The following is a 25,498-nucleotide window of genomic DNA, read 5'->3' on the forward strand; positions in this document are numbered from 1 at the left end:
TTACTCTTCGATTCTAGGTCTCGAGTTGAAGCGGAGTCATTAAAAAGATGGCAAAATGAAAGCTAGACGTTGTCGGAATTTGAATGAAATTGTGAGATCTTGGTTTTAAAATAAAATATTATACTTTTATTCGAATGTTTTCGATTTTCAAATCTAACTTTCAAGTTTCGAGGACGAAACTTTTTCTAAGGGGGTAAGAGTGTAATATCCCGAAATTTTTAAACTTGATTTATTAAAATTAAAAATATTTATTAGCTTGATTTCGTTTTAATTACGAATAATCAAATTTCGTTATTTTAAACGTTTTCACGATTTATTTTAAACGATAAGTTATAAACGAAAATTTATTTATTTTTCGTTAACGATATTTTCATAAAGAATAATTTTAGCTAAACATTTCTATTTTTAGTAGTTTCCAAAAATAGCTCCAAGCTTTTAAATTACAAATTTGCCCTTATAATAATTCCAAGTCAACAACTACAAGAACCAAAGTCTTCTTCTTCCTCTTCCTTATCAGCATACTTGGCAAACATGGGGTATGCCAGACAATCAAACTTTTGACTTCCTCCTTCACCAATTCAAGCCAACGCACAACCCATGAGATCCATTGTATTTCAATTCTACTGGTATTGCCCACTGATTCTCCTTCTTCTCTCTATGCCAATTGTTTCCTGACAAAACCATTAACAATAGCTCATAGATGACGTTTTGCATCCCTCCAAAAATCTATAAATAGCTTACTGATTCACCATTTCAATTCACAACCAAAACCAACATCTTATTCCATTATCACCATTAGAAATTGTGAAGTTTTCTTACCTCATTCCTCTATTTTGGTCTTGAACCACCACCATCGCAGCCGCCACTTTTCTCGGCCTTCATTTACCACCACGACCACCTGCTGCCTCCATCATTCCCAGCCACCCGCACCCGCACCAAACCAATCAACACCTCTTCCACCGCCTCGCCTCACTGCTGGCTGCTTTAATCGACCACCACCGCCACAATCCCCACCCCTTTCCTTCGACCAAATCGGCCCGCAGTGCCGCACTCCCCTGCCTCTATCATCCTTTGCCTCTGCCGCACCACCCAGCCACAAAGACACCACACTCCGGCCACCTAACCTCGTCTTAGAACCATCTCCGCCCCAAACAACCCAGCGAACGGCCGCTGCGCCGACCAGACTTGACCGGAAACACCCCTCCCCTGTTTTCCCCTGTTTTACTCGACCACCCTCTTCCTCCTTCCTTTTTGTTCCGCCGCACCGCAATCACCATCACCATCACCGGCGCGCTTTAGCGCCGCCGTGCCGCCCAGCCAGCCGCCGCCTGTCTCCCTTCTTCTCCCCTCCTCCTTCGTGCCCCCTCCCCTGCTGCTCGTGTTCTACAATTTCAGAAACAAAGTTTCTGAAATTGAAACTTTGTTTTATTCCTCCTTATTCAAGTTGGGCCAAATCAATTGGGCTTTGGGTAAGACAAACATGAATTTCAGATTTTCAATTCCTTAATATTCATGTTTTAATAAATTTTATGATATAAATTATTTACTAATGAATTGTTATTATTTTCAGGAAATAAATAAATTTGATTATCGAGTTTAAGAAAAATAAATTACCGTACTAAATTTATCAAGGACAAAAATTAAATAATAAACCTACTAGCTTTATAAGTCAAAAATGGAATTTAAATAATAATTTTTTTTTTAAATCGATTTATGAAATATATATATATATTTCGATTTAAATTTCGTTTAATAATATTTTCGTTAAATTATAAAATTATACTTTTTATTAAAATTCATTATAAAATTCATTATGATTTATAAATATCGATTTGAGATTATTTAACGTTTCAATAACTAATTCATTGATTTAATATTCTGAAAGAATCGGACTTGAAGCTCAGGACGAACGATCCATCGAATAGGAAGTATAAACTACGGTTGAGGTAACATCTATTGTTAACACCCACAATCCCCTTATGAAATGTGTTTTGATGAGATTATGAAATATGTTTATAATGATATGTTTTTATTGGATTGTGGGATATGAAATGTGTTTATAAAGTATGTTTTATGATGATTATATTCAAGCATGTTTATGTATGATTTTATAAGAACGATGTCTATGAGTTAATAATAATAAGATAAGAAACATGATAAATACAAGTGTAACCGGTTCTGGCAGTTAGTGGGGTTACTATTTCTAGGTCGTGCACGTACCGCCGTACCGCGGGACACCCAACAAGGGAGAGTGCTCCTTGAGGGTTACCGCAAGCTAAAAGAGAAACTATTTAGGTACGGGCGTATGTCCAACAAGGGAGAGTGCTCCTTGAGGACTATCGCAAGGTGGGAGACGTCCCGCAAGGCTAACTTGTCAGTTACCAAGTAAAAAGAAGGTTTTAAGAAAGATAATGGGAACTATCAAAGTTTCAAGTTATAAATGATGTTTTATTGCATTTATGAAAATGTTTTACTATGTTCTATTCTCCCTGATTGCAAAGTAAATAAAATGAATTGAAATGAGTTTACGCTGTTAGGGTAGCATGTTACTGGGCCTCGGCTCACGATGTTGCTTTTGTTTTAGGTACGAAGAAGATCGTGGGATGCCTTAGAGTGAGGATGCAACCATCAAATTCACGATCGATGTTTAATAAAGATAACTATGTCTCACTAGTAATAATGGATGTATTATTTAAACTCTAAGTATTAAGTTAGATTTTAATATTTATCTTTAATCAATGTTAGGAATATTTATTAAAGTTCGTTTAGATTTCGGTGTAAATATTAAAGAATTAATCGAAGTGAAGTATAATTACAGTTACTCAACAGTAGTCAGTAAATTTAAAAAGGGTATGTCGCCTTGTATTTCCCACGAGGGAGATACGGCAGTGACGCTCCGACTAAATTAGGGTTTCCGCTGCTAATTAAAGGTAATTAACCTAATTAATGGTGTTTAAAAGTCGGGGCGTTACAGTACCCCTTTATTTCAAAGAAGTGGACTTAGTATCTATTCTTCTCGACTTATTTTTGACTTATTTTGACTTATTTCAGACAAAATAAGTTTAGTTATGTTCAGTTAAGCTCGGATATAAGTTTAGGAAAATTAATTTTATTTCAAACATTTTCACACTAAAATAAATTTATTTCAGACAAGATAGGTTTTACAGATAAATTAAGTTCAGTTAAGTTCAGATAATATAAGTACGTTCAGGCAAAATAAGTCAAATAGACAAAATAAGTCGAATAGAACGGAGCCTTAGTTATAATAACTAGTTTCTTAAAACGAAAAGTAGGAGTTGGCTTATTTGTTCAAATAATTACTGTATTTTTCACATAATTACTTAATTCAACCTCTTTATTTGAGATTTTTCTTTACTTTGTCATGAGTGCTCTTTCAAAAACATCATTTTTCTATTGTTGTAAAGCAATAAGAACTTGGTGCATGAAGAGGATTAGTTGGGGATAGGTTTGACAAGACAACTGATATGGAGTTAAGTCAACTTACTAGACTAGTAAGGTTTTAGAAATTAAAATTGTTGATTTTATATTCTTTTATTGTTCTACATGTGGAGGTGGAGAGTTTGTGGTCAGAGAGTCAGAGACCATATTAACTTCCCAATTAAGTTAGCAAATAGGAGTTGTGGGTCATTACAACCATATGGACTTTGGCCCCTTACTCCAAGGGTGCTTAGCTTCACACAAACAAATGTAGGGGCTATTTCTACGTCCCTACCCTACGAAACATTAATTCGTAAGATGCGTTTTGAGCACAAAGTTGACTAAGGAATTTAGGAATTGACTTTTACGAATTGGTCAAAGAAGGAGCCGCCAATGAGTTTTCAAGAAAAAGCTCATAAAACTCTATGTGGATTTTGATTGGGCGTGTTTAGGGACAAATCATGCAATACCCCATATTTTATAAGTAATTATAAATATATTTAATTATATTTATAAAGCATTTTATAGAATTCATTGATTAAAGTTGCATTAAATATTTATTTAAATGTACTTTCATTTAATAAAAGTATTAATTATTTTAATTAGAGAGAAAAAAAAATATTTAAAGGGAATTTTAAATGGGTTTTTAGAAAAGAATTTTTTTTTTAAAGATATTCTAGCCCAATTCATTTTCAAGTTCAAGTCCAAACAATTAACAAAGCTCAATTTATTTCCTGTGGAAGCCCGAAAAGGATTTCCTAAGCCTAGCCCATTAATGAATTTTGAAACCTATAATTACTAGTGGAATCCTCACAAATCCCCACACAAAAAGTCATTAAACCCTAAACTAATTTCTCTCCTCTCTTTTCTCTCTCCTCCTACCCGAATTCTCTCTCTCCTCCTTGCCATGCGCCCGACCACGAGAACAACAGCGAGGCCAGCAGCCTTGCCATGCCGCGCCTCGCCCTGCCTTTCTCTGTAATACCTCGTATTTTTCTGTATTTATAAAATATATTTTATTATATGTATAAAGCATTTTTATGATTTTTAGAATTTAAATCGCATTTAAATATTATTTAAATGTATTTTTATTTAATTAAAATATTTTTTATTTAATTAATTACGAAATGAATTTATTATTTGAAGTCGGGAAATTTAATTGGGTTTTGATTTTAAAAAGGTTTGAATTAGTTTTAAAGTCCAACTCGTTTAATGAATTTAAGCCCAATCAATAAAGCCAACAAGCTTTTAATTCAAGCCATCTATTTTGCAAAGCCCAATATCAATTTCCTAATCCTAGCCCACTAGGATTAAAGAAGCCTATAAATACCCCCATTCAATTCATGAGATCCCCATGATTAAAGAGGCCTCTCTCCTCTTGCTCTCGTCCACCTAGCACCACAGCCGAGTGCCCAGCCCCGCACACTCGCTGCCTCGTGCCCTCACCCCTCGCTCACCCCTAAGCCGATTGTCCAAAAATTATTGTTAAGCGTGATTAGAACTTGTATTTTGTTGATTTAGGGTGCGTTTTGTTCACCTTAAAAAAATAAGTTTTAATTCCAATAAGTTCAGATAAGTTTAGATAAGTTTAGATAAGTTCCAATAAGTTCCAATAAGTTCAGATAAGTTCAGATAAGTTTCAATAAGTTTCAAAAAGTTCCAATAAATTAATAAATTAATAAGTTGCAACGTATTCAATTTTGGGAATCAGGGTTCCTATCAAAAGCAGGATGTCATACTCTAATTCAAACGAACCTGGAAGCGCTTCCAGCCTATTCCTACTCTTCTACGGTACTCCCAAATGATTTGTGTAAGGAAGTGGATAATATGCATCGCCAATTTTTTTGGCGACAAACAATCTAAAGATAAAATTTCTACTCCTTTAATTGCTTGGAACACCATTTGCTCCCCCAAGTCTCAGGGAGGCCGGCTTAGGTCTCCGACGAATCATGCCTTTAAATAAAAGCTTTCCTAGCAAAAATTGGCAAGAATTTGATTTGCAATCACACCTCCTTTTGGTCAACTCTAACTAAAGAAAAATATTTACAAACTAAATCATTCTTTGAGTACAATCCAAAATCTAATGACTCCTTCATTTGGAGAAAATTTTTGGCGCAAAGAGAGCTTCTAAGAAAGGGTATCCGTTGGAAAACTGGCAATGGTCAATCAATTAATTTTTGGTTAGATAATTGGTTGGGGGCAAACCAACCTTTTCTCCCTTCTCAATTTAAACAGTAGTACTATTGACTTGGATTTAAAATTGGCCCATTTCATCACCTCAGATCATTGTTGGGATCTAACGAATCTTAGTCAATTTCTTCCAAGACATTTAATGTTGAAAGTGCAGGGGATTCCCTTGCCAACCACAAATATTCCTGATACTCATATTTGGGGACCCACCCCAGTGGTATTTTCACAGTCAAATCGGCAACTTGACTAGCTCATGATATTGCTCCTAAGCCTCCTTGGCCCTATCGTTGGATTTGGAAGCTTGATATTCCTCCCAAGCTTCAAATTTTTGTATGGCAGATTTGCCATAATAGTCTCGCAGTTAGGGATACTATGTTTAATTGACATATTATCCCTACCAACCAATATCCTCGTTGTAATGCAGGAATTAAAACTATGGACCATTTGTTTTTTATTTGTCCACAATCCATCTTGTTTTGGAAGCTTCAAGAAGTTTTGGATTGGTGTTCCCCACCTGGGTCCTTCCCCACAATTCTGCAATTTCTTCAACAATCACATCCAAAGCAAAAATTACCGCCCTTCATTTTTCTGTTTTGGAGCATCTGGAAAGAACGAAATACCATCATCTTTCAAAAGTCTACTTGGTGCCCCTCCCGCATCACTCACCGAGCTAAGTTTGCTCTTAGTGAATAGAAAGTCCGTCTTCAAGTGGACCTATGTCATGATAAGGGCTCTCCTCTTCAAGGAGCTTCTCCCCTTCCCCGTTCCCCCACCCTCCCTCCTACTCTTGTAGCCTGGGAGCCTCCTCCTCCATCCATCTTCAAGCTCAACTTTGACGGTTCTCTTCGTGGTTCTGCTGCTGCTACGGGTATAATAATTCGCAATCATCATGGCTCTCTTCTTCAAGCTAAAGCTCTCAACCTAGGACACCCCTCAATCCTCTTTGGGGAAGCTTCAACTTTGCATCAAGGCCTCATCTTAGCCACCCAGCTGGATATTCGAGACATAATTGTGGAAGGCGAGAATTTGCAAGTTATCAATGCTATCAAGATCCTTTGGTCGGTCCCATGGAAAATAGCCAACATTATTGAAGACTCGAAGATCCTACTCAAAGTTCAACTCAGTTCAAATTCGTCATGTTTTGAGGAAAGCAAATCGAGCAGCTGACTGGATTGCCAATGTAGGTCATTTAGTTAGCTCTAGTTTCGAAATTTCATATTGTAATAATTTTTCCCTTTCTTCTATTATTTTATCCGACGCATTAGGTATTCCCTCGAGAGGAGGGCGGCCAATGTTTTTTCCTTACAAAAAAAAAATTGTAATAATACATGGCCAAAAAGTAAATATAAAAATTAAAATGAGAGTTGAACTTGGAACTAAGTCTAAAAAGAAAATATTTTTTAAAATAAAAAGAACTAGAGCTAGAAAAAGTGAAAACCATTGAACATCCCACATCCCACGTATTTTTTCGCTGCTCTCTCTCTCCATCTCTTCTCGCTAAAAAATTACGTATTTTTTTAACAGTGGCGCCGCCACTAGTTACCGGAGAAGAAGCTCGCGATAGTATATGGAAATCACATCATTCGGTGCGGCTTAATGATATATGCGTTTTATATAGAGTTTTTACCCCCGTCCCTTAGTACTTCTATGTATCAAACGTGCTCTTAGGAGCCGTTTCTAGTACTAATGTGTGTTATTGAGTGTGCCTTGAGTTTCAGGTTTGATTATGAGAAATGGGTCGTTTTAGACCCGTTTCATTGTTGATCAAGGCCACTATATGAGTCCGAGAAGTTCGGGACCTCCATCGTCGACTTTCGGGAGCCTTAGATGCTTATGGTTGAGCCCCGGGAGTTAGACTTGGTGATACGGGCGAGATACATTGAAGATTGCAAATCGCCCTGGAAGCTGAGGGCGAAATGCAACCATCGGAAGGAAGTATAAGCAAGGCAAGTTCATCAACGCGCGCCCGATCGGGCGCAGCTCGCCCGATGCGGATCGGGCGGTCAATCTGGAGGCTTTGTGGAGATTTCGCAATCCGCCCGATCGGGCGGATTTTGGCCCGATCGGGCCGACTATCGAGTGATTCGCCCGATCGGGCGAAGAGCCGCCCGATCGGGCGACGCCAACCCCTGATGCTTTTTCGCGTTTTTTCTTTCCGGTTTTTGGCTTGTATTTTGGGCAAACTATAAATACTAGCCCTTTTATTTTTAGTAAACATCTTATTTTCCAGCACAAAACCCTTAGTTTATTTCTCTAAGTTTTATTTTTCTCTCTACATCAATTCAAACACTTAGTTCGATTTATATAAAAACGCAAGCTTTCAATTTCCATTGTTCTTCAAGTCGGTATTGTTTCTTACTTTAATTTATTCTATTTCTTTGATCATGTTTTCCATTATGTTAATCGCTTTGTTATTAGTTATCATGAGTGAGTAGTTTAATTTCTAGGGTTTAGGAGATCCATGAATGCATGATTGGGATTATATGTGGACTTGATTATTTGATTGATTGATTATAATTTCTATAGCTTATTATTATTGCTCGTCAATTCTGTTCGGCCGGACTATTTTGATTTGAGTTTGATTAACCTTAGATTATGCGCCGAGAGGTATAAATCTGATGTTTTTGGTCTGTGGCTATTAGATAGGAATTATTTCTAGTACGTAGCGAGAGCCCGCTAGTTGTTATATCCTAAGGAATTCATAAGATTCGAGAGATGCATGTTTTCCTAGTTATGATTGTTAATTAATTGTTATTGTCCGTTGTCCAATCCCGGTCTGCATTTATGGTGAACCGCTGCCCTAGATTCCCTTAATATTGTTATATTCCAGTTTGATTATTTGCCTTAGCTTAATATACAAACCAATCCAATTCTTTGTTACCAGTAGTCTAGATTAGTTAATTAATAGTGGAAAGAACATTGTTTCCCTGTGGATACGATCCCTGCTTCCCTTGCTACATTTTTAGTTGGTGAACGTTAGGTTATTTTTGATTAGGTGATACGACTTTAGCCTGTCAAATTTTGGCGCCGTTGCCGGGGAAACGGTTTTATTTTCTGTTATTAATTGTTTTTCTGGATTATTGTTTGTCACTTCTCAAGGGACTCCCGTTCCTTGAGACCGGATCTCACGAATGTTTTCTAGTTCTTGCTTGTTTATGCCCAGGACTGTCCATACCAGCGATCTGACTTCGTTCGATCCTGAACCTGAACGGACCTTTCGTAGACGGCGTAGATTCGTTGAACAGTTGAGAGACTATTCTGACTCTGAATCCGACCATCTGATTAGCAATCTATTCCATACAGATTCAGAGATGGGTGACCAAGCACCACCACCCCCACTTGTGCCAAGGCTTACAGACTATTCTAAACCAAGTCTGTCTATGCTTCCCAAGGCAATCATGCCTTCCAGTGCGGTCGAGAATTTCAAGATTGAACCCCAACTGATAAACATGATCGAGAGACACCAATTCGGTGGGGAAAAGGGTGAAGATCCCAATCTCCACATTCAGTCTTTCATTCAGTATTGTGCCACCATTAAGCAGAAGAATTTAACACCGGAGCAGACTATGGAGATACTCTTTCCATTTTCATTGAGTGGGAAGGCCAAGCTATGGATTAACAGTCTCAACCGCGCAGCTATGAAAATCACCGATTGGAATTCTTTAGCCCTCGCATTCTATGTTAAATATTTCCCACCTGAGAAGACAGCTCGTCTGAGGGGTCAGATATTAGGTATCTCTCAACAAGTAGATGAGAGTTTGTTCGAAGTTTGGGAGAGATTCAAGGACTTGCAAAGAGAGTGCCCACACCATGGTTTGGATGACTGGTTCCTGGTTCAGCAGTTTTACAATGGTCTGGGTAATGAGTCTAGGTGTCTTTTGGATTCAGCTGCCAGTGGAAGATTTATGCAACTGGAGGTGCCTAGAGCTTTGGAGGTGATTGAGGAGATGGCCATCCATAGTGCCCAATATGGGAATCCTAGAGGTTTTGCCGACCGAGGTGTTAAGCATGAGATGAATTCTATTGAACAACTTACTGCTCAGCTAACTTCCCTACATCACAAGCTCGACAATATACAGATCGCATCTTCCCAATCCACCCAACATGCTAGTGTCGCTGCAATGAGTGCCCAATCTGCTAATGTCTGTAATAGTTGTGGGATGCAGGGCCATTATGCACAGGTATGCCGAAGCTCCATCGAACAATGCAATGCATTCCAGTCCTACAAGCAGAACAATCCGTATTCCAACTCATACAATGAGGGGTATAAAAATAACCCCCTATTATCATATAGGAGTACTAATGTTCATAACCCCCACCAAATTCAACACCCTCTACCACCACAACAACCCTACCAACCGCGGAGCAACTACAACTCGCAACCTAGTGGATCACCTGGCTTACCACCACAACCTCAACCCACACAACCTGATCCCATGCTTGTAGAGATGAGGAATATGATGTTGGAATTGCAGAAATCTCTAAGCGAAAAGGATGCCAAAATCGATGCCCTCACTGCTCATAACAAGATCATGGATAAACAGTTGGCACAAATGGCTACCGCTCTTGCAGAGAGACCCAAAGGTCAACTCCCTTCACAGCCTGTGACCAGAGAGTCTGTAAATGCTGTCACTCTGCGGAGTGGATATGAGTGTGATGGGCCACCTATGACTATAGAGGAAGGGGTTGAAGTATCTGTTAGTGGTGTTGTGCCAAGAGAAAGTGAGAAGGTGGTCAAGGATAAGGAAGCTGACACAGGGGTTGAGAAGAAAATTGAGATACAAGTTCCACCTATCAAACTTCCCTTCCCTCATCGTCAGCTAAAGAACAAGCTAGACAAGCAGTTTGGTAAGTTCTTAGAAGTGGTAAAGAATCTGCAGGTAACAGTCCCTTTCACTGAATTAATTACTCAAATACCTGCATATGCTAAATACATGAAAGACATCTTGACTAGGAAGAGAGCATTTAGTGAGGTGGAGACTGTTGCATTTACTGAGGAGTGCAGTGCCTTACTACAAAATAAGTCTCCACCCAAGTTGAAGGACCCCGGGAGTTTCTCTATCCCGTGTAATATTGGCAACCTTTTTATTGACAAAGCCTTATGTGATTTAGGTGCCAGTGTTAGTGTCATGCCCCTGTCTGTATGTACTAAGTTGAACATGGGTGATTTAAAAGTTACCAACATAACTCTGCAAATGGCCGATAGATCTGTAAAATACCCCCTAGGTGTCTTAGAAGATGTGCCTGTTAGAGTAGGTAAATTCTTTATTCCTGTTGATTTTGTTGTTTTAGACATGGAAGAGGATAGGCAAATTCCTATTATTTTAGGTCGGCCTTTCCTACACACTGCGGGGGCAATCATAGATGTCAAGAATGGCAAGTTGACGCTAAATGTGGGAGATGATAAGGTTACTTTCAATTTAACCCATGTTGCTAAGAACCCTATGGTAGAGGAGTCATGTTTTGGAGTCAATATTTCTAATGATTATTTTAATACCGAATTGACTCATACTAACTCAAATAACTCCTCGGAAAAAGCACATGTTTCAAATTGTCTTGCAGGTGGAGGTGATCGGAGTATACACTCTTCGGCATGGGTTCGAAAGAAGGGACGGATTGATGATGCCACGACCCAAGGGGCCGAAAGTTCTGTAAACGGTGGACATCGTATTCACGATCGGGGTCGTGATCTGTCACTTCCCGTACCACACAGCTCATCCAAGGTAATCGATGTGACACTAGGTGGCACCATCTTTGGTGCCCCCATTCGATGAGCTGTCGTGGCTCTCATCCCTTTCATGTCTATTGTCTGCGCATAAACGGAGATTGTGTAATGGGGACATTACATCAATCTAATAGGGGATGAGTATTTCATTATCCATTTATTGCCTTAGTAGTATAAGCTTGATTGTTGATTCTAATTTTTGTGTGTTTAGTTAGTATTTTCCATTACCTACGTGTGTTTAAGTATTTCTATTACCTACGTGTGTTTAAGTATTGTTTTTGGTGTTAGTGAGGCGAGAAGAGGGCATTACGCTGTTTGGGTGTTTCTTAATGTGCAGGCCTAAAGCCCCAAGTTCGAGAAAGTGAAATTAAGCTCAAGGCCAAGCACACTGCAAATCGCCCGATGCGGATCGGGCGAGCTGCGCCCGATCGGGCGCGCACGGATGATTTTCATAAAGCTTATTTCTGCCCGATCGGGCGCAGCATGCCCGATCGAGCGGACTGGCGAGTGGAATGCTCGATCGGGCGATTTTATATTGCCCGATCGGGCGGTCTAGCGAGTGGAATGCCCGATCGGGCGAAATTATTTTGCCCGATCGGGCGGTTGAGGAAAATTCGTGGAAAAGTCAAGGAGGAATTCTGGGCAGAAAAAGTCAAGAAAAGAGGCAATCGCAAATCGCCCGATCCGGATCGGGCGAGCTGCGCCCGGTCGGGCGCGTACGGATCAGAAGAAAAGGATCGCAAACCGCCCGATCGGGCGGAATGTCGCCCGATCGGGCGAGATGCGATTTCAGCGACAAGTACACGGTTTCTTCTTTCTTTCTTCACTTCTTCTTCATCTTCAACCTAACTCTCTCTCTCTCCCTCCATTAAACCCCAACCTCAAAAAAAAAAAACTTCCAACCACCATATCTCCCTCAATTCTCCACCAAATTCAACAAAATTTTCATCAAAATCATCCCCTCATCATCCTCTACAACCTACACCTAATCGATTTAAGTTTTCACTCATCCCCACAAAATCCCCAAATTCACCCAAAAAAAAAAAAACTCAAAAAACTCAAAAATTCAGATTTTTCATCAATGGCAAATAGACCACAAAGAAAATGCACGAGGGTACCAAGAAATCAACATGAGGCTTCCACAAGCCGAGCTCGGGAACCTCCACCACCACCTCCACCACCGCAATTCGAGCCCGACACGGATTTTCCGGATGTCATCTTTATTACGGAGGAGCAACGAGCACGATTCATGCACCTCAAATTGAGGGAGGTAATCCCTACTCGCTTTATATGTCAAAAATCATTGCATGAAATGGGAATTGAGCGTGATGTAAAACGTGTTTTTGTTGGTGTTGGTATGAGTAGCATGTATGGTATGCTCCGTCTCACATTTAGGCGGTTGACTCTAGAATTTTTGAGTAGTTTTAATATTCGTAGGGATGGTTATCGAACCGTGTCATCGGTTCAATTTCGTGTCATGAACCGAACCTACGCCATGAGCTTATCTGATTTTGGTAGGATTTTTGGATTGTCTACCACATATAGTAGGAAACCCAAGGAGACTCACAATAATTGTACCATGTGGGGAAAGCTTACGGGCAATGATAATCCCGGGAGTATGCAACATTTGCATGCTTCCAAGATTCAACACCCGGTACCCATTGTCTTTTACAGGTTCCTAGGATTTACTATCTTTGGTAGGGATGAGACCCAGAACATTAGAAGTACGGAGCTAGAGATCCTAGGTGGCTACGTTTCCGAAGGAGAGGAGAGCTACAAAATGAACCTTGCACATCACATGGCCTCTCAATTTTACTCCATAGCCACCTCCACACATACTACCAAGATTACCATTGGTGGGTTGATCACCCACATAGCCATGGCCACGGCCAATTTTACTGAGGCTAACCAGATCCCAGTTCTGGGTAGCAACTTGCTTGATTTGGCTTATTTTGCTGGACTCCGTAGGCTGCAGGGGGAGCACGGGTTATTTAGGCCGGGAGCCATGTACTGGATGTTCGAGGGAAACAGGCTTTTCACCTTGCCTGACCCTCAGGGCCGCACTAGTTTCAGACCCGGTCAGGCTCATTATCTATTTGTTGGATTTGAGCGAGAGCCTCAGCCTGACCCCCAGCCTCAGCCTGACCCTCAGCCAGAGCCCCATCAGTACCAGCCAGAGCCTCGCACCTACTTCAGGAGGGGGCGTCGAGACACGGGGAGGCCCCAGAGTGGCCCGGTAGTTCATGAGGATCAGGGGTCCATTGATGAGAGGTTGAGCAGACTTGAGCTCGGGTTCCGGGAGTTCGCAGCTGATCACCAGAGGACCATGTTCCCATTTTATGATCAGTATGCCAGGCAGGGCTATATTGCCCCAGATTACGAGCACCCTACCTGGTTTACCTATCCCGCGGAGGGATATGGAGCTCCGGGTTCTATGGGCACCTTCACACCCACCCAGTACGGAGGGTGGGGAGCGGGTCCTAGTGGGCATGGTGGCAGAGATGATGGTGATGATGATGGTGATGATGGCCAAGGCCATCAGTGATGCTGATGTTGATGATGAGGTTCGATACCCTTGAGCCAATGAGGACATTGTCTGATTTGGTTTGGGGGGGGGTTTCACACTACTTGTACATTGTAGGTATGTCTTTCTTTTATTTTCGCATTTCTTTATTTTAGTGTGTTTATTTTGGTATGTTTAATGCTTTCTAAATTAGTTTATTGCTTTGAAAAAGAAAAAAAAAAAAATACAAAAATACAAAAATACAAAAATTCAAAAATACGTTCCGATGAATACAATATCATGCTTCCCTGTGCCCCTTTGATTGAAAATTGTTTTGATTCTTGGTATTTGATGACGAGCAATGTGGATGCGTTAGCCATGATTTGATATTCGATTGCTTTGATGCCTTAACATGAGTCAACTCTGACCAACTATTTGTGGACTTGGTGCTTGACTAGTTGATTTGGTTAGGATGTGTGATAGCTTCCTGGTGTGTCATTGATTTTGAGTATTGATTTGCAACTATTAGTAGTGTTTTATGACTCATATACATGCACATTGTGGAGGACGAAGGCATTTTTCTATTTAGGTAGCCTTCAGATGAAATTAGATACATTTGTCCCCTCCTTTTCTACCCATGTTGTTGCTTGTGCCCTTTTATTCGGTGACTAGCCATATTACAAGCCCATGAAAAACCCCATTGGTTACTAGTCCCAAACCTAGCTTGGGGGAGCTAATAGTAGTGAGGTGAGGGAGTTGTAATGTGCTACATTTTGAGCACAAAGTAGGTATCGAAAAAGGAGTTCGTCTTATCATGTTTGTTGTTGAAAATGAGTTGAAAATGAAAAGAGATGAAAGAACAAAACAAATGTGAAGGTTTCTAAAAAGAAAGAAAAAAAAAAAAGAGATTGAAAAGGAAAAGAAAGAGAAAAATCTATTACTCTCATAAAAAGTTCAAAGTGTTGTTTCAATCAAGTTCTGCAAATTCATATCCTTATGAGTGATTGGTTACAATTGTGAAAAAAATGCAAGAAAGTATGGTGTTGGCTATTTGTTGTTTTGTCATGTGTTGAGTGGGAGATTATGGTCATTATGTTGATTGATCACGGTTGTTTTTAGGATTTATGCTCCCCAAAGCCAAGGCTTTAAAGCTCACATTATACCCAAATTTACCGCACCCTTACCTAAGCCTAACATTACAAGCTTTGAAGACCTTCCGACCTTTGTGCATAGAGTCGTACTTATGTGAAAATAGTTGTTTATCAATGCAAGTTATGACATGACACATTCCGAGTCGACTACTAGGTTGAGTGCATGTTTTTCTAGACACACGAGTGTTGTGAGTTTGGGAGGGCATTGTACACATATATGTTGGGAGGGGAGCGAACGGGTACAATTTTTATCCGCCACATAAATGAGTGACGAGTGTGTGAGCACTAGTCTTGAATTCCATTGTACACTTGTGGTTCGCTTTGCGTGACGATTGTTGAGGTGGATTGGCGGCTGAATGAATTTGATTGGTTGACATTGATGCATGCTTGTTGGATTTTGCCTTGAATCGTATCCATTGTTTTAAGATGTGTTTGGGGTGAAGTTGATTTATGTATTCATCGATGATTTCTTTGCTTAGGGGCAAGCAAAGATCTAGCTTGGGGGAGTTTGATATATGCGTTTTATATAGAGTTTTTACCCCCGTCCCTTAGTACTTCTATGTATCAAACGTGCTCTTAGGAGCCGTTTCTAGTACTAATGTGTGTTATTGAGTGTGCCTTGAGTTTCAGGTTTGATTATGAGAAATGGGTCGTTTTAGACCCGTTTCATTGTTGATCAAGGCCACTATATGAGTCCGAGAAGTTCGGGACCTCCATCGTCGACTTTCGGGAGCCTTAGATGCTTATGGTTGAGCCCCGGGAGTTAGACTTGGTGATACGGGCGAGATACATTGAAGATTGCAAATCGCCCTGGAAGCTGAGGGCGAAATGCAACCATCGGAAGGAAGTATAAGCAAGGCAAGTTCATCAACGCGCGCCCGATCGGGCGCAGCTCGCCCGATGCGGATCGAGCGGTCAATCTGGAGGCTTTGTGGAGATTTCGCAATCCGCCCGATCGGGCGGATTTTGGCCCGATCGGGCCGACTATCGAGTGATTCGCCCGATCGGGCGAAGAGCCGCACGATCGGGCGACGCCAACCCCTGATGCTTTTTCGCGTTTTTTCTTTCCGGTTTTTGGCTTGTATTTTGGGCAAACTATAAATACTAGCCCTTTTATTTTTAGTAAACATCTTATTTTCCAGCACAAAACCCTTAGTTTATTTCTCTAAGTTTTATTTTTCTCTCTACATCAATTCAAACACTTAGTTCGATTTATATAAAAACGCAAGCTTTCAATTTCCATTGTTCTTCAAGTCGGTATTGTTTCTTACTTTAATTTATTCTATTGCTTTGATCATGTTTTCCATTATGTTAATCGCTTTGTTATTAGTTATCATGAGTGAGTAGTTTAATTTCTAGGGTTTAGGAGATCCATGAATGCATGATTGGGATTATATGTGGACTTGATTATTTGATTGATTGATTATAATTTCTATAGCTTATTATTATTGCTCGTCAATTCTGTTCGGCCGGACTATTCTGATTTGAGTTTGATTAACCTTAGATTATGCGCCGAGAGGTATAAATCTGATGTTTTTGGTCTGTGGCTATTAGATAGGAATTATTTCTAGTACGTAGCGAGAGCCCGCTAGTTGTTATATCCTAAGGAATTCATAAGATTCGAGAGATGCATGTTTTCCTAGTTATGATTGTTAATTAATTGTTATTGTCCGTTGTCCAATCCCGGTCTGCATTTATGGTGAACCGCTGCCCTAGATTCCCTTAATATTGTTATATTCCAGTTTGATTATTTGCCTTAGCTTAATATACAAACCAATCCAATTCTTTGTTACCAGTAGTCTAGATTAGTTAATTAATAGTGGAAAGAACATTGTTTCCCTGTGGATACGATCCCTGCTTCCCTTGCTACATTTTTAGTTGGTGAACGTTAGGTTATTTTTGATTAGGTGATACGACTTTAGCCTGTCACTTAATCTTCCGAGCAAAATCCCCAACATAGTATCAAGAGATTTCGTACAAATTGACATCAATTAGCCAAATCTCAAATGTTGAAGGGAATTGCAACGAATTAGGTAATTTTTCACCCTTTTCTCTTCGTTTCTTTCTCACTTTTGCCAAATAGGTGTCTGATAGGCGACGTTTTTTCGATACGCGTATCGACGCCCATTTCCAGGCGTGAGATTTTTTGGTATGGACGAAATCACTGCTGCTCTAAAGGATTTAAGGATCAATTACGTTCCACAAGTTTCTTTTCCTTATGAAGGAAAGAATGAAATGGATAAGAAATTTGATAATGTTAAAGAAATTAATCATGAGGATATGCTTGAGCTTATTGATGAACTAGTTTAGTACCCGTGCAACGCACAATTATTACTACTTCGTAAATATTTTTATGTAATACTTTTAATGATTTAATAATAATTTACAGAAAAGTGAATAAAATAAAATATATTTCGTAAATGAGTTCATCAACACCAAGTGATTTAATTTTCCCTAAATAAATAATTAAAAAAATTTTAAAAACATTCAGACATTTTAACACACAAATAAGTTTATTTCAGTCAAAATAAGTGTTTTTCAGATAAAATAAGTTGAGACAATATAAGTTCAGACAAAATAAGTCGAATAAAACAAAGCCTTAAGTTAACTAAATTTATCTAAACTTAAATATATTTCGTAAATGAGTTCATCAACACCAAGTGATTTAATTTTCCCTAAATAAATAATTAAAAAAAATTTAAAAACATTCAGACATTTTAACACACAAATAAGTTTATTTCAGTCAAAATAAGTTTTTTTCAGATAAAATAAGTTGAGACAATATAAGTTCAGACAAAATAAGTCGAATAAAACAAAGCCTTAAGTTAACTAAATTTATCTAAACTTATATATTTTTTGAAATAAGTGTTACAAAGAACTTTAAAATGTTGTTAAAAGTTTTGAAAATTCTTTCTTATTTAAGTTAATCAATACATAGTACTTTTTTCAAATAATAATTTACATAATACATATGAGAGATATGGACTACAATTAACTTTCTACAATAAGAATTGATAGCTACGACAAATTATTTTCTCCCTTTTTGTAAGTTTTATTAATAAAAAAAATTTAAATTTAAAAAAAAAAACCCTAAGGACTCATCAGGAGATGACACGTGTAATTTCTGGTGTGTCTTTTAGTATACAATTAATAGGTTAGGTCCCGTGCAACGCATGGATGACACTAAATATATTTTTTTCTGTTCTGAATAATTTATTTAAACGAAGTTTTTAATAAAATAAAATTGTTATGAAATATTATGTGGATGCCCATTATACTCCCTAGTATCTTTCTGGAATATTCTAGATCTAGGGTTTATTGTTTTCCAAGCAAACCCTATTCTATTGTATGTATATATACCCATTGTTCATGGAATAAGATACACTGTTGTTCTCTCCCAATTTCCTCTCTCTCTCTTTTCACAATACGTTATCAGCACCAAGCCCTAGCCAACTGAGAAACGCTCAATTCGCACACTAAACCAAATCATAAATCATGAAAGATTTGCACACTAAACCAAATTAATTTACATCTCAAAAGGTACGCTTATACTATACTGTATATACTATACTGATAATTTGTATTCGTATTCTGGATTGGGATTTGCGTCATTATGCTACACCGTATATATTTCTTAAGTCTCGTAGCTAGTTAATACACTAATCCATTCTCCTTATCTTTAATTGTGTTTGATACCCATGGTTACTGAATTTTCGGTTGAATTGTTTAAATTGGTAATGATAACAAATTAAGGTGAATTTGATACATGCAACAATACTACAATAGTGCATCATCCATATTACTGTAGCATATTATGAATTACTAGTATTAGTTGCCTCTGGTTGGGTTAATTAAATCGTTTGACTTTGAGGATTAACCAAATTTAGTATGTGCCAAATAATGTTCATTGTTAATTACTCTTTATTTTATAAAGCGTGAATGCGATTTTAGTTTCATATTTTACTTGAAAGAAGTATCGTATTTGTTATGGGGTATACTCTGTAAATACTCTGTATCATATATGTTGATCGAGTTACAAATTCTATTACTTGAACAGTCTAACTTTGAGTATATCATAGTCGTAACTTATTTGACGCCTGATCGTTTAATGTGAACCATTCAAGGTATGTAATTAACTTGTGTAAAGCTATGAGCATGATTATTTAGTATCTATGGGAAGTCGAAATACCTAACATATTATTTGGTTCATTGAAGCATCTTACATTGCTAAAATCGACTATAATATTTTATATGAGATAGCACTCAACTATTTGAGTATGTGTTTTAAATTATAGAAGTTTGTGCACTAATCTTTATGAGAATGATCTACTGATGATCACAAAATTACTTATATTATTATGAGTGATATTACTTATACATGCACGATGTCATAATTTTGTTGACCACATGATTGTTTATTGTTGACCTCAAATTATGCTAGTATTTGTTTGAAGATGCATTTGATGAATTATAGTTTATAATAACTAATTGATTATTATATGAGATACTTATGATTTCTTACAAAATACGTAAGACAAGTAGTGTAATACTAGTAACTTGCAAGATAATGCTCTATAATTTCTTGCTCCCTTACTTTTTTGGGCTAGAAGTTCCAAAATTTGTTCATGTTCATGTATTTTAATTAACTTAATACCATGGTCACGTTATTAGTATACTTATGTGTGGATACTATTATGAAAAATAACGTCTTGATTTTAATATAGATGTGTTGATTGAATTCAATTATACATTGTATTATATACCTACATGAAGTTGGGTGATTGGATTGAATGTAAATAAAACATGAAATTCTCGTACACATGGACTTGAAACTCCTTAAACTTATGAAGGACCCAAACCCTTAAGACTAATAGGAAGAAATGTACATGACCTAAATATCTAATATTTTCTTTAGTATGTTGACTAGATTATCCATCATTCACATAACTGACCTCATAAGCGCAATGTCATGAAAAAAGAATATATACACAATATTTGAAATGCTTATATATTGTATTTTGGGTGGATATTCTTGATACCAAACTCTGGATGAGAAGTGGTTATTCATAACTAACTAAACTTACTAGCTCATTCCCAGAAGTGAATGATAAATTACATTCTTGAAAGAATAATATTATGTTTGCATAATGTTCTTTTACATAATTCATAAAAAAAAAAAAAAAATCATAAGAATTGTAACCGTGAGTACATAATATCTATTTAAGAAATAAATAGTTTTATGAGTTTAAGAAATTGAACATGACTTTGTGAGCAACTCGGTTGAAAAATGTATTCATTATGCTCTTACTTTAAAGAATTTTCAACATAAAGATTAACTAGTGTATGGCCCGGGCGTTGCTCCGGGTTTTACTTTTAGTCGGGTTTACATTTTCTAAAAATGTGCCCAATTTTAAAAGATTGTATTTTACGTTGAAAATATGACATACATTGTATCTAGCTGAGATGGTAGGATGTGAAACTTTTAATCCATGAGGTTTGATGTTCGATCCTTGCTACATGCTTTTTTGGTTGTCAATAACATACCATGATGCTTATTAGTGATGACATGGCGTAATACGGAAGGAGTCTACGTGACACATATACATTTTCACAAACGCCTTTTAATATATTAGTATAGATATAATGGGCCAAGAGAAATAGGCAAGAGTTTTATAAGAATAATTCTACTTTGCTTGATACATGAAATTGCCAAAAGAATTTATGGCTTAAAAGATGTAAGAGTTCTAAAGGTTGTTAGATTAAATTCATACCCCCATATGCAAGGATTAGGGGGAGATTGTATGTATTCCATTATTTTATGTAATCCTTGCACATGAATAATAAAATACATTGATGGTTAGTTTGGTACATACATTAGCATAAATATCAATGATTTATTTAATAGAGGTGCTCACATGATAATATTTAGAATGATACCATCCTGATGATGGATATGAATAAATGTCATTGACTATATATCAACTGTAAATGCTCCAATCATATTTGATGTCAGGACAACATCGGTTGCTAATGAACTTAGAGCACACCTGAAGCGTGGTAGATCAATAGTTTCCAAAGATTAGAATCTTTGAGAAAGGAAAGGAGCAACAATTGATAATGGCAAATTCGAGGAAGTGATACATTCTGATAGATCTCAAGAAAAGATTATGTTTAGTTAAAAATTGATATACACCATGATTATATACAATACTCCAGAAGAGCATAAAATGTCTAACAAGATTAGCATGTATCAAGATTATAATCAATGCTCCGACAGAGTATGACTTATTATTGGATCAAATATTAGTTGAATGTCTTGCCAATTGTAGAAAGAAACACATGTTAGTGTTCTTATATCACATCATATTCATGGCCATGTGTAAAAGTATGTCTAATAAAGTGATCACTAGTGTTGGAAAACAGACTAGAATTTAAATACGGAAAATTGATTGAATGTGATAATTAAATTAGGCCATTCGGGTTTAATAATTACCCGTTGTGAAAACCTGAAGTTTCATTTGATTTGAAAGAAATAATGCGTTGAAGCTCTCTCATGTTAGATATATGAAATGAATTGAATGGCAAGACATAACATTGATATTGAGCTATATTTGGATTGTGATTTTAATAGTTTGTTTTGAAGAAAAATATCAAGAGATTGTATATTAATTTTGAACAACTTTGTATGTGAACATGTAATAAGTGACCAGAAGTTCACCAGAATTGCTTATATGTTGTTCAATATTAGGTGATTGGAAGCTTACCAAATTAACTTTTAAGTGAAAAGTTTTGGGTAACTCTCACTATTAAAGTTTCTGGGGATCCAGAAGATCACCGTCTAGTGGAATTGCATAAAAGTTATTTATGTTTATATAACAATCTCTTGATGAGGCTATTATCAGTCAGCACAAGAAGAAAGAAAATAAATGATAAATAACAGCACAATATACTCCTCCCCATGGATAATACTCTCCAGAAGAGATAAATTTTGTTGAATATGATCCTCCCAATGAAATGAAATTTGTTGCACAATTAAATACTAAGTTGGTTAAGAATCTTGATGCCCCTATATTTGAGATATTTTACCAATTTAGGGGGAGAAGAATTGGAGTAAGTTGGCAAAATTGCAAAATGTTGAATTTATAAGTTGATCCCTATAATGGTAATTAAAAAGTTATATGCTAACTTTTGTCTATATTATCAAGATATGTTGCACATCTATGATTTGATTTGTATACAGTTACAACCCATTCAGAGGCATAGAGAGATACATTTTGGTCATAATGATAGTGATATTGTGTGCATACATTGAGATAGATCTTGCCAATTTTTCTTTAACCACTACACCTGGAGTGTATATTGTATGATCGGTTCCAATGTAAAGATGTTGTACATGGCAAGATAGTGCAGTTGACAGTCTTGAGACTTTTGAATTGTAATAATAATAATAAAATAATGATACCATAGTGTATGAAATGCCCAAAAGGTGGTATAGATATCTGAATTACAATAGATGGCCTATGATATGAGAAAAGTATAATAATGGTACCAATTGGAAATGTATTCAGATATCATTGTAAAATAGCATGCGAAATGTATTTTGGAAGAATTATATGATACCGGTATATGATGGAACCGATGAATAATTTGCATATGCATGAAAGAATGGACTTGTGAATAAGGGATCTGAAAAATATGTCCATTATAATGTCGACATAATGATAATGATCAATGGCTTATCATGGACCAGAAGTCCAACGGAATATGAATGATGATAAGCACAAATTTATCGTGGGCCAGAAGTCCAGCAAAGAAAATGGATTTTTAAATCCACACTGTATAGTGTCTTATATTTTTAAGTCTTACATTCATGTGCATGTTTAAGTCGTAGGTAAATGCATTACTCATTGCATGCGTATGAAGTAGTTAGATGCATTACTCATTATATATATTTTTGTTCAAAATTTCATCAAGAATTCTACAGCTCATATTGCATGCACTAGCTTTCATACAATAAATGTGGTGTATGTAAATGTTCGTCCACATATAGCATAGTAAGACGAACTTACTTACAAGGAGACATTTATACTCCAATGGGATTATAGTTGTGACGAAGTTATATATGACATCGATCTAATATCATGTTATGAATCATTCAAGAAGAGTCCATGAAGAACTTATACACAATGTTTAAATATCTAGCCCTTCAAATTTAATTATATTTTGAATATCTCATTATGAACGTTATTATGAAAACTCATGACGTTTGTGATTAAATATCGACATCTCAACCTGAAGTTTGAGTATGTGAGAGTTAATCAGTATTTGTGTTCATGGGAGAACTCTCGTATTAAATATAAAATGTCTAAAGAATAGCAATGAGAAATCTTTTAGTGAGGTTATTTTTCTTATGGTCCAGAAGAACCATGAACAAAGTATGTAATTAGTTACGTTATATTACTAATTCATATAAGATTGGACAATGATATTTGATGACGTGTTGCCATAAAATTATGATTATAAAACGCATGATCAATATTGATCGATTTATACTATTTATGACCTCCCGTAGAAGGTATATATCTCCATTATGATGGCTAAAAGTTTGTAATATCATGTACAAGAAATTGTATTTATCTCACATGAATAGATGACCTATAAGGGTATTGCATTTGACTATTTGAGAACAGAGATATCGAATGAGATAGAGAGAAACACATGTTACATGTATTATTTTCAAAAGAATGGTGATACGAACATTTAGCTCATCTATTCAAGTGAAGATTTGAAGATTCAAGCAATTTTTGGAGAATCAATTATCAAGGAACCCCCTACTGCAGATTTTAGATCTTGTATTCATCGTCAATCTCGTTATATTTGAGAAGCTACTCAACAATATTGGATTGATTGCACCAGAAGATTTAAAATGTGTTATTCATCAGGGGGAGAAATACGTGTTGCACTCTTTTTCCCTTAACCTAGGTTTTGTCCCACTGGATTTTCCTGGTAAGGTTTTTAATGAGGCAACATCTCAAGCGTATTATGAAGAATGATGTACTCTTTTTTCTTCACTAAGTTTTTATCCCACAGAGTTTTCCTAGTAAGGTTTTAACGAGGCATAATCTTCAATAAAGGACATCCAAGGGGGAGTGTTATGAAATATTATGTGGATGCCCATTATACTCCCTAGTATCTTTCTGGAATATTCTAGATCTAGGGTTTATTGTTTTCCAAGCAAACCCTATTCTATTGTATGTATATATACCCATTGTTCATGGAATAAGATACACTGTTGTTCTCTCCCAATTTCCTCTCTCTCTCTTTTCACAACAAAAATCAATTATTATCAACGGTTGTTGGAAAAATAAGAGAATATTATTATTATTTGGATATGCTTGAGCTTATTGATGAATGGTTTCGATCCCATGAAATAATGTCCATAGCTATTCGGATTCCACGTAGGACCGGATATGATGATGTTGTGTTTGTAGATTCTATTAGTAGGTTTGTTCATTCTGGAAGAATAAGAGTGGTCTCGGGTAAAATTGGGTGTATTGTCACAAGTCTTCTAAAGATTGTAAAACAGTGTGTTGATTGTGGAAGATAGTAGTTTATGCACGCCTCACAAATTCTATTATTTACTCAATAATGATGCATCTTGCAAGTGTAGAGATTACGTAACACCAGATAATGTGAATAATTGGTTGATTGATTTATGCTGCTTGTTTAGGTGTACTAGGAAATATTTGAAATTGAATTATGGGTCTTCCAATTGTGTATTCGGTGGGTGTCTTCAGTATGAAGAAATTGACGTTCATGGCAAAACACATGTGACATATTGCTCTGGGATGTTAAGGTCGTATCGGTTGCATTTAGATCATATTCAAAGCGTCCAAACTGCAAAGTCTTGTCCTGCTGATTTTATACTTATCGTTGAAAAACTTGTTGTTCTTGAAAGCTTAATAGAAGAGAAGTTTTGTCACACGTTTCCTTGTGTTTTGGTTACTGGTTGTGGCCAGCCTGACGTTCAATGTCGGATGTTCGTCAAGATGTTACATGATGCGCTACGGATCCCTATTTGTGTCTTGGTTGATTTTAATGCTTACGGGATAAAGATTATGAGATCTTATAAGGTTGTCTCATTTAGTTTAGCATATGAAAATTACAGATGAACAGTTTCAAATCTGAAGTTTGTTGGACTCTCTGGCAAGGATTTACAAGAATACAGTATTCAGATTAGTAAGTTCATGGACATGCCTATGAAAGAGTTACGAAAAGCAAATTCTTTGAGAAATGAGAAGTGGGTAAAAGATACAGAAGATGTTTCTAATTCACTTTCGTGTAATATTGCATGGTCGAAGAAAGCTGATATTGAGGTTTTGGACATTGAAAAGAGGTTTTGTTGTCTTGCTAAAGAATATCTTCCTAATAAGGTGAAAGAAGTCTTGGGCAAATGATCAATTTTGGGGATTTTTAAATGATGCTTTGTAT

At 36.9% G+C, this 25,498-nt stretch overlaps 3 protein-coding genes, 1 long non-coding RNA gene and 1 other non-coding gene across 5 annotated transcripts; 4 read left to right on the forward strand and 1 right to left on the reverse strand.

Moving 5' to 3' along the window:
• The first annotated feature begins 946 nt into the window (after positions 1-946).
• On the forward strand, positions 947-2,930 carry LOC130461178 (uncharacterized). Its single transcript, XR_008921572.1, has 3 exons — positions 947-1,469; positions 1,886-1,946; positions 2,585-2,930. It is a non-coding gene; the product is annotated as an uncharacterized lncRNA (long non-coding RNA).
• A 2,840-nt stretch (positions 2,931-5,770) lies between these two features.
• LOC130461413 (uncharacterized) lies at positions 5,771-6,795 on the forward strand. Its single transcript, XM_056829507.1, has 2 exons — positions 5,771-5,845; positions 6,322-6,795. The coding sequence occupies exons 1-2, from the start codon at positions 5,771-5,773 to the stop codon at positions 6,793-6,795; spliced, it is 549 nt and encodes a 182-aa protein (XP_056685485.1).
• A 2,543-nt stretch (positions 6,796-9,338) lies between these two features.
• LOC130462134 (small nucleolar RNA R71) lies at positions 9,339-9,445 on the reverse strand. The gene has a single exon (XR_008922275.1). It is a non-coding gene; the product is annotated as a small nucleolar RNA R71 (small nucleolar RNA).
• A 3,403-nt stretch (positions 9,446-12,848) lies between these two features.
• Positions 12,849-15,881, forward strand: LOC130461414 (uncharacterized). Its single transcript, XM_056829508.1, has 2 exons — positions 12,849-13,994; positions 15,638-15,881. Exon 1 carries the CDS (start codon positions 12,849-12,851, stop codon positions 13,896-13,898), a length of 1,050 nt encoding a protein of 349 aa, XP_056685486.1. The 3' UTR covers positions 13,899-13,994; positions 15,638-15,881.
• An 8,559-nt stretch (positions 15,882-24,440) lies between these two features.
• On the forward strand, positions 24,441-25,179 carry LOC130459101 (meiotic recombination protein SPO11-1-like). Its single transcript, XM_056829509.1, has 2 exons — positions 24,441-24,592; positions 24,738-25,179. Exons 1-2 carry the CDS (start codon positions 24,441-24,443, stop codon positions 25,177-25,179), a joined length of 594 nt encoding a protein of 197 aa, XP_056685487.1.
• The last annotated feature ends 319 nt before the right edge of the window (positions 25,180-25,498 follow it).

This window comes from Spinacia oleracea, chromosome 5 (genome assembly GCF_020520425.1).
Source record: "Spinacia oleracea cultivar Varoflay chromosome 5, BTI_SOV_V1, whole genome shotgun sequence".
Classification (NCBI taxonomy): Eukaryota; Viridiplantae; Streptophyta; class Magnoliopsida; order Caryophyllales; family Amaranthaceae; genus Spinacia; species Spinacia oleracea.

Coding starts and splice junctions, on each gene's coding strand:
- LOC130461413 (XM_056829507.1), top strand. CDS start 5,771: ATGTTGAAAGTGCAGGGGATTCCCTTGCCAACCACAAATATTCCTGAT. Junction 5,846..6,321: donor TTTGGGGACCCACCCCAGTG/GTATTTTCACAG, acceptor CTTAGTGAATAG/AAAGTCCGTCTTCAAGTGGA.
- LOC130461414 (XM_056829508.1), top strand. CDS start 12,849: ATGAGCTTATCTGATTTTGGTAGGATTTTTGGATTGTCTACCACATAT.
- LOC130459101 (XM_056829509.1), top strand. CDS start 24,441: ATGTCCATAGCTATTCGGATTCCACGTAGGACCGGATATGATGATGTT. Junction 24,593..24,737: donor CTTCTAAAGATTGTAAAACA/GTGTGTTGATTG, acceptor CTGCTTGTTTAG/GTGTACTAGGAAATATTTGA.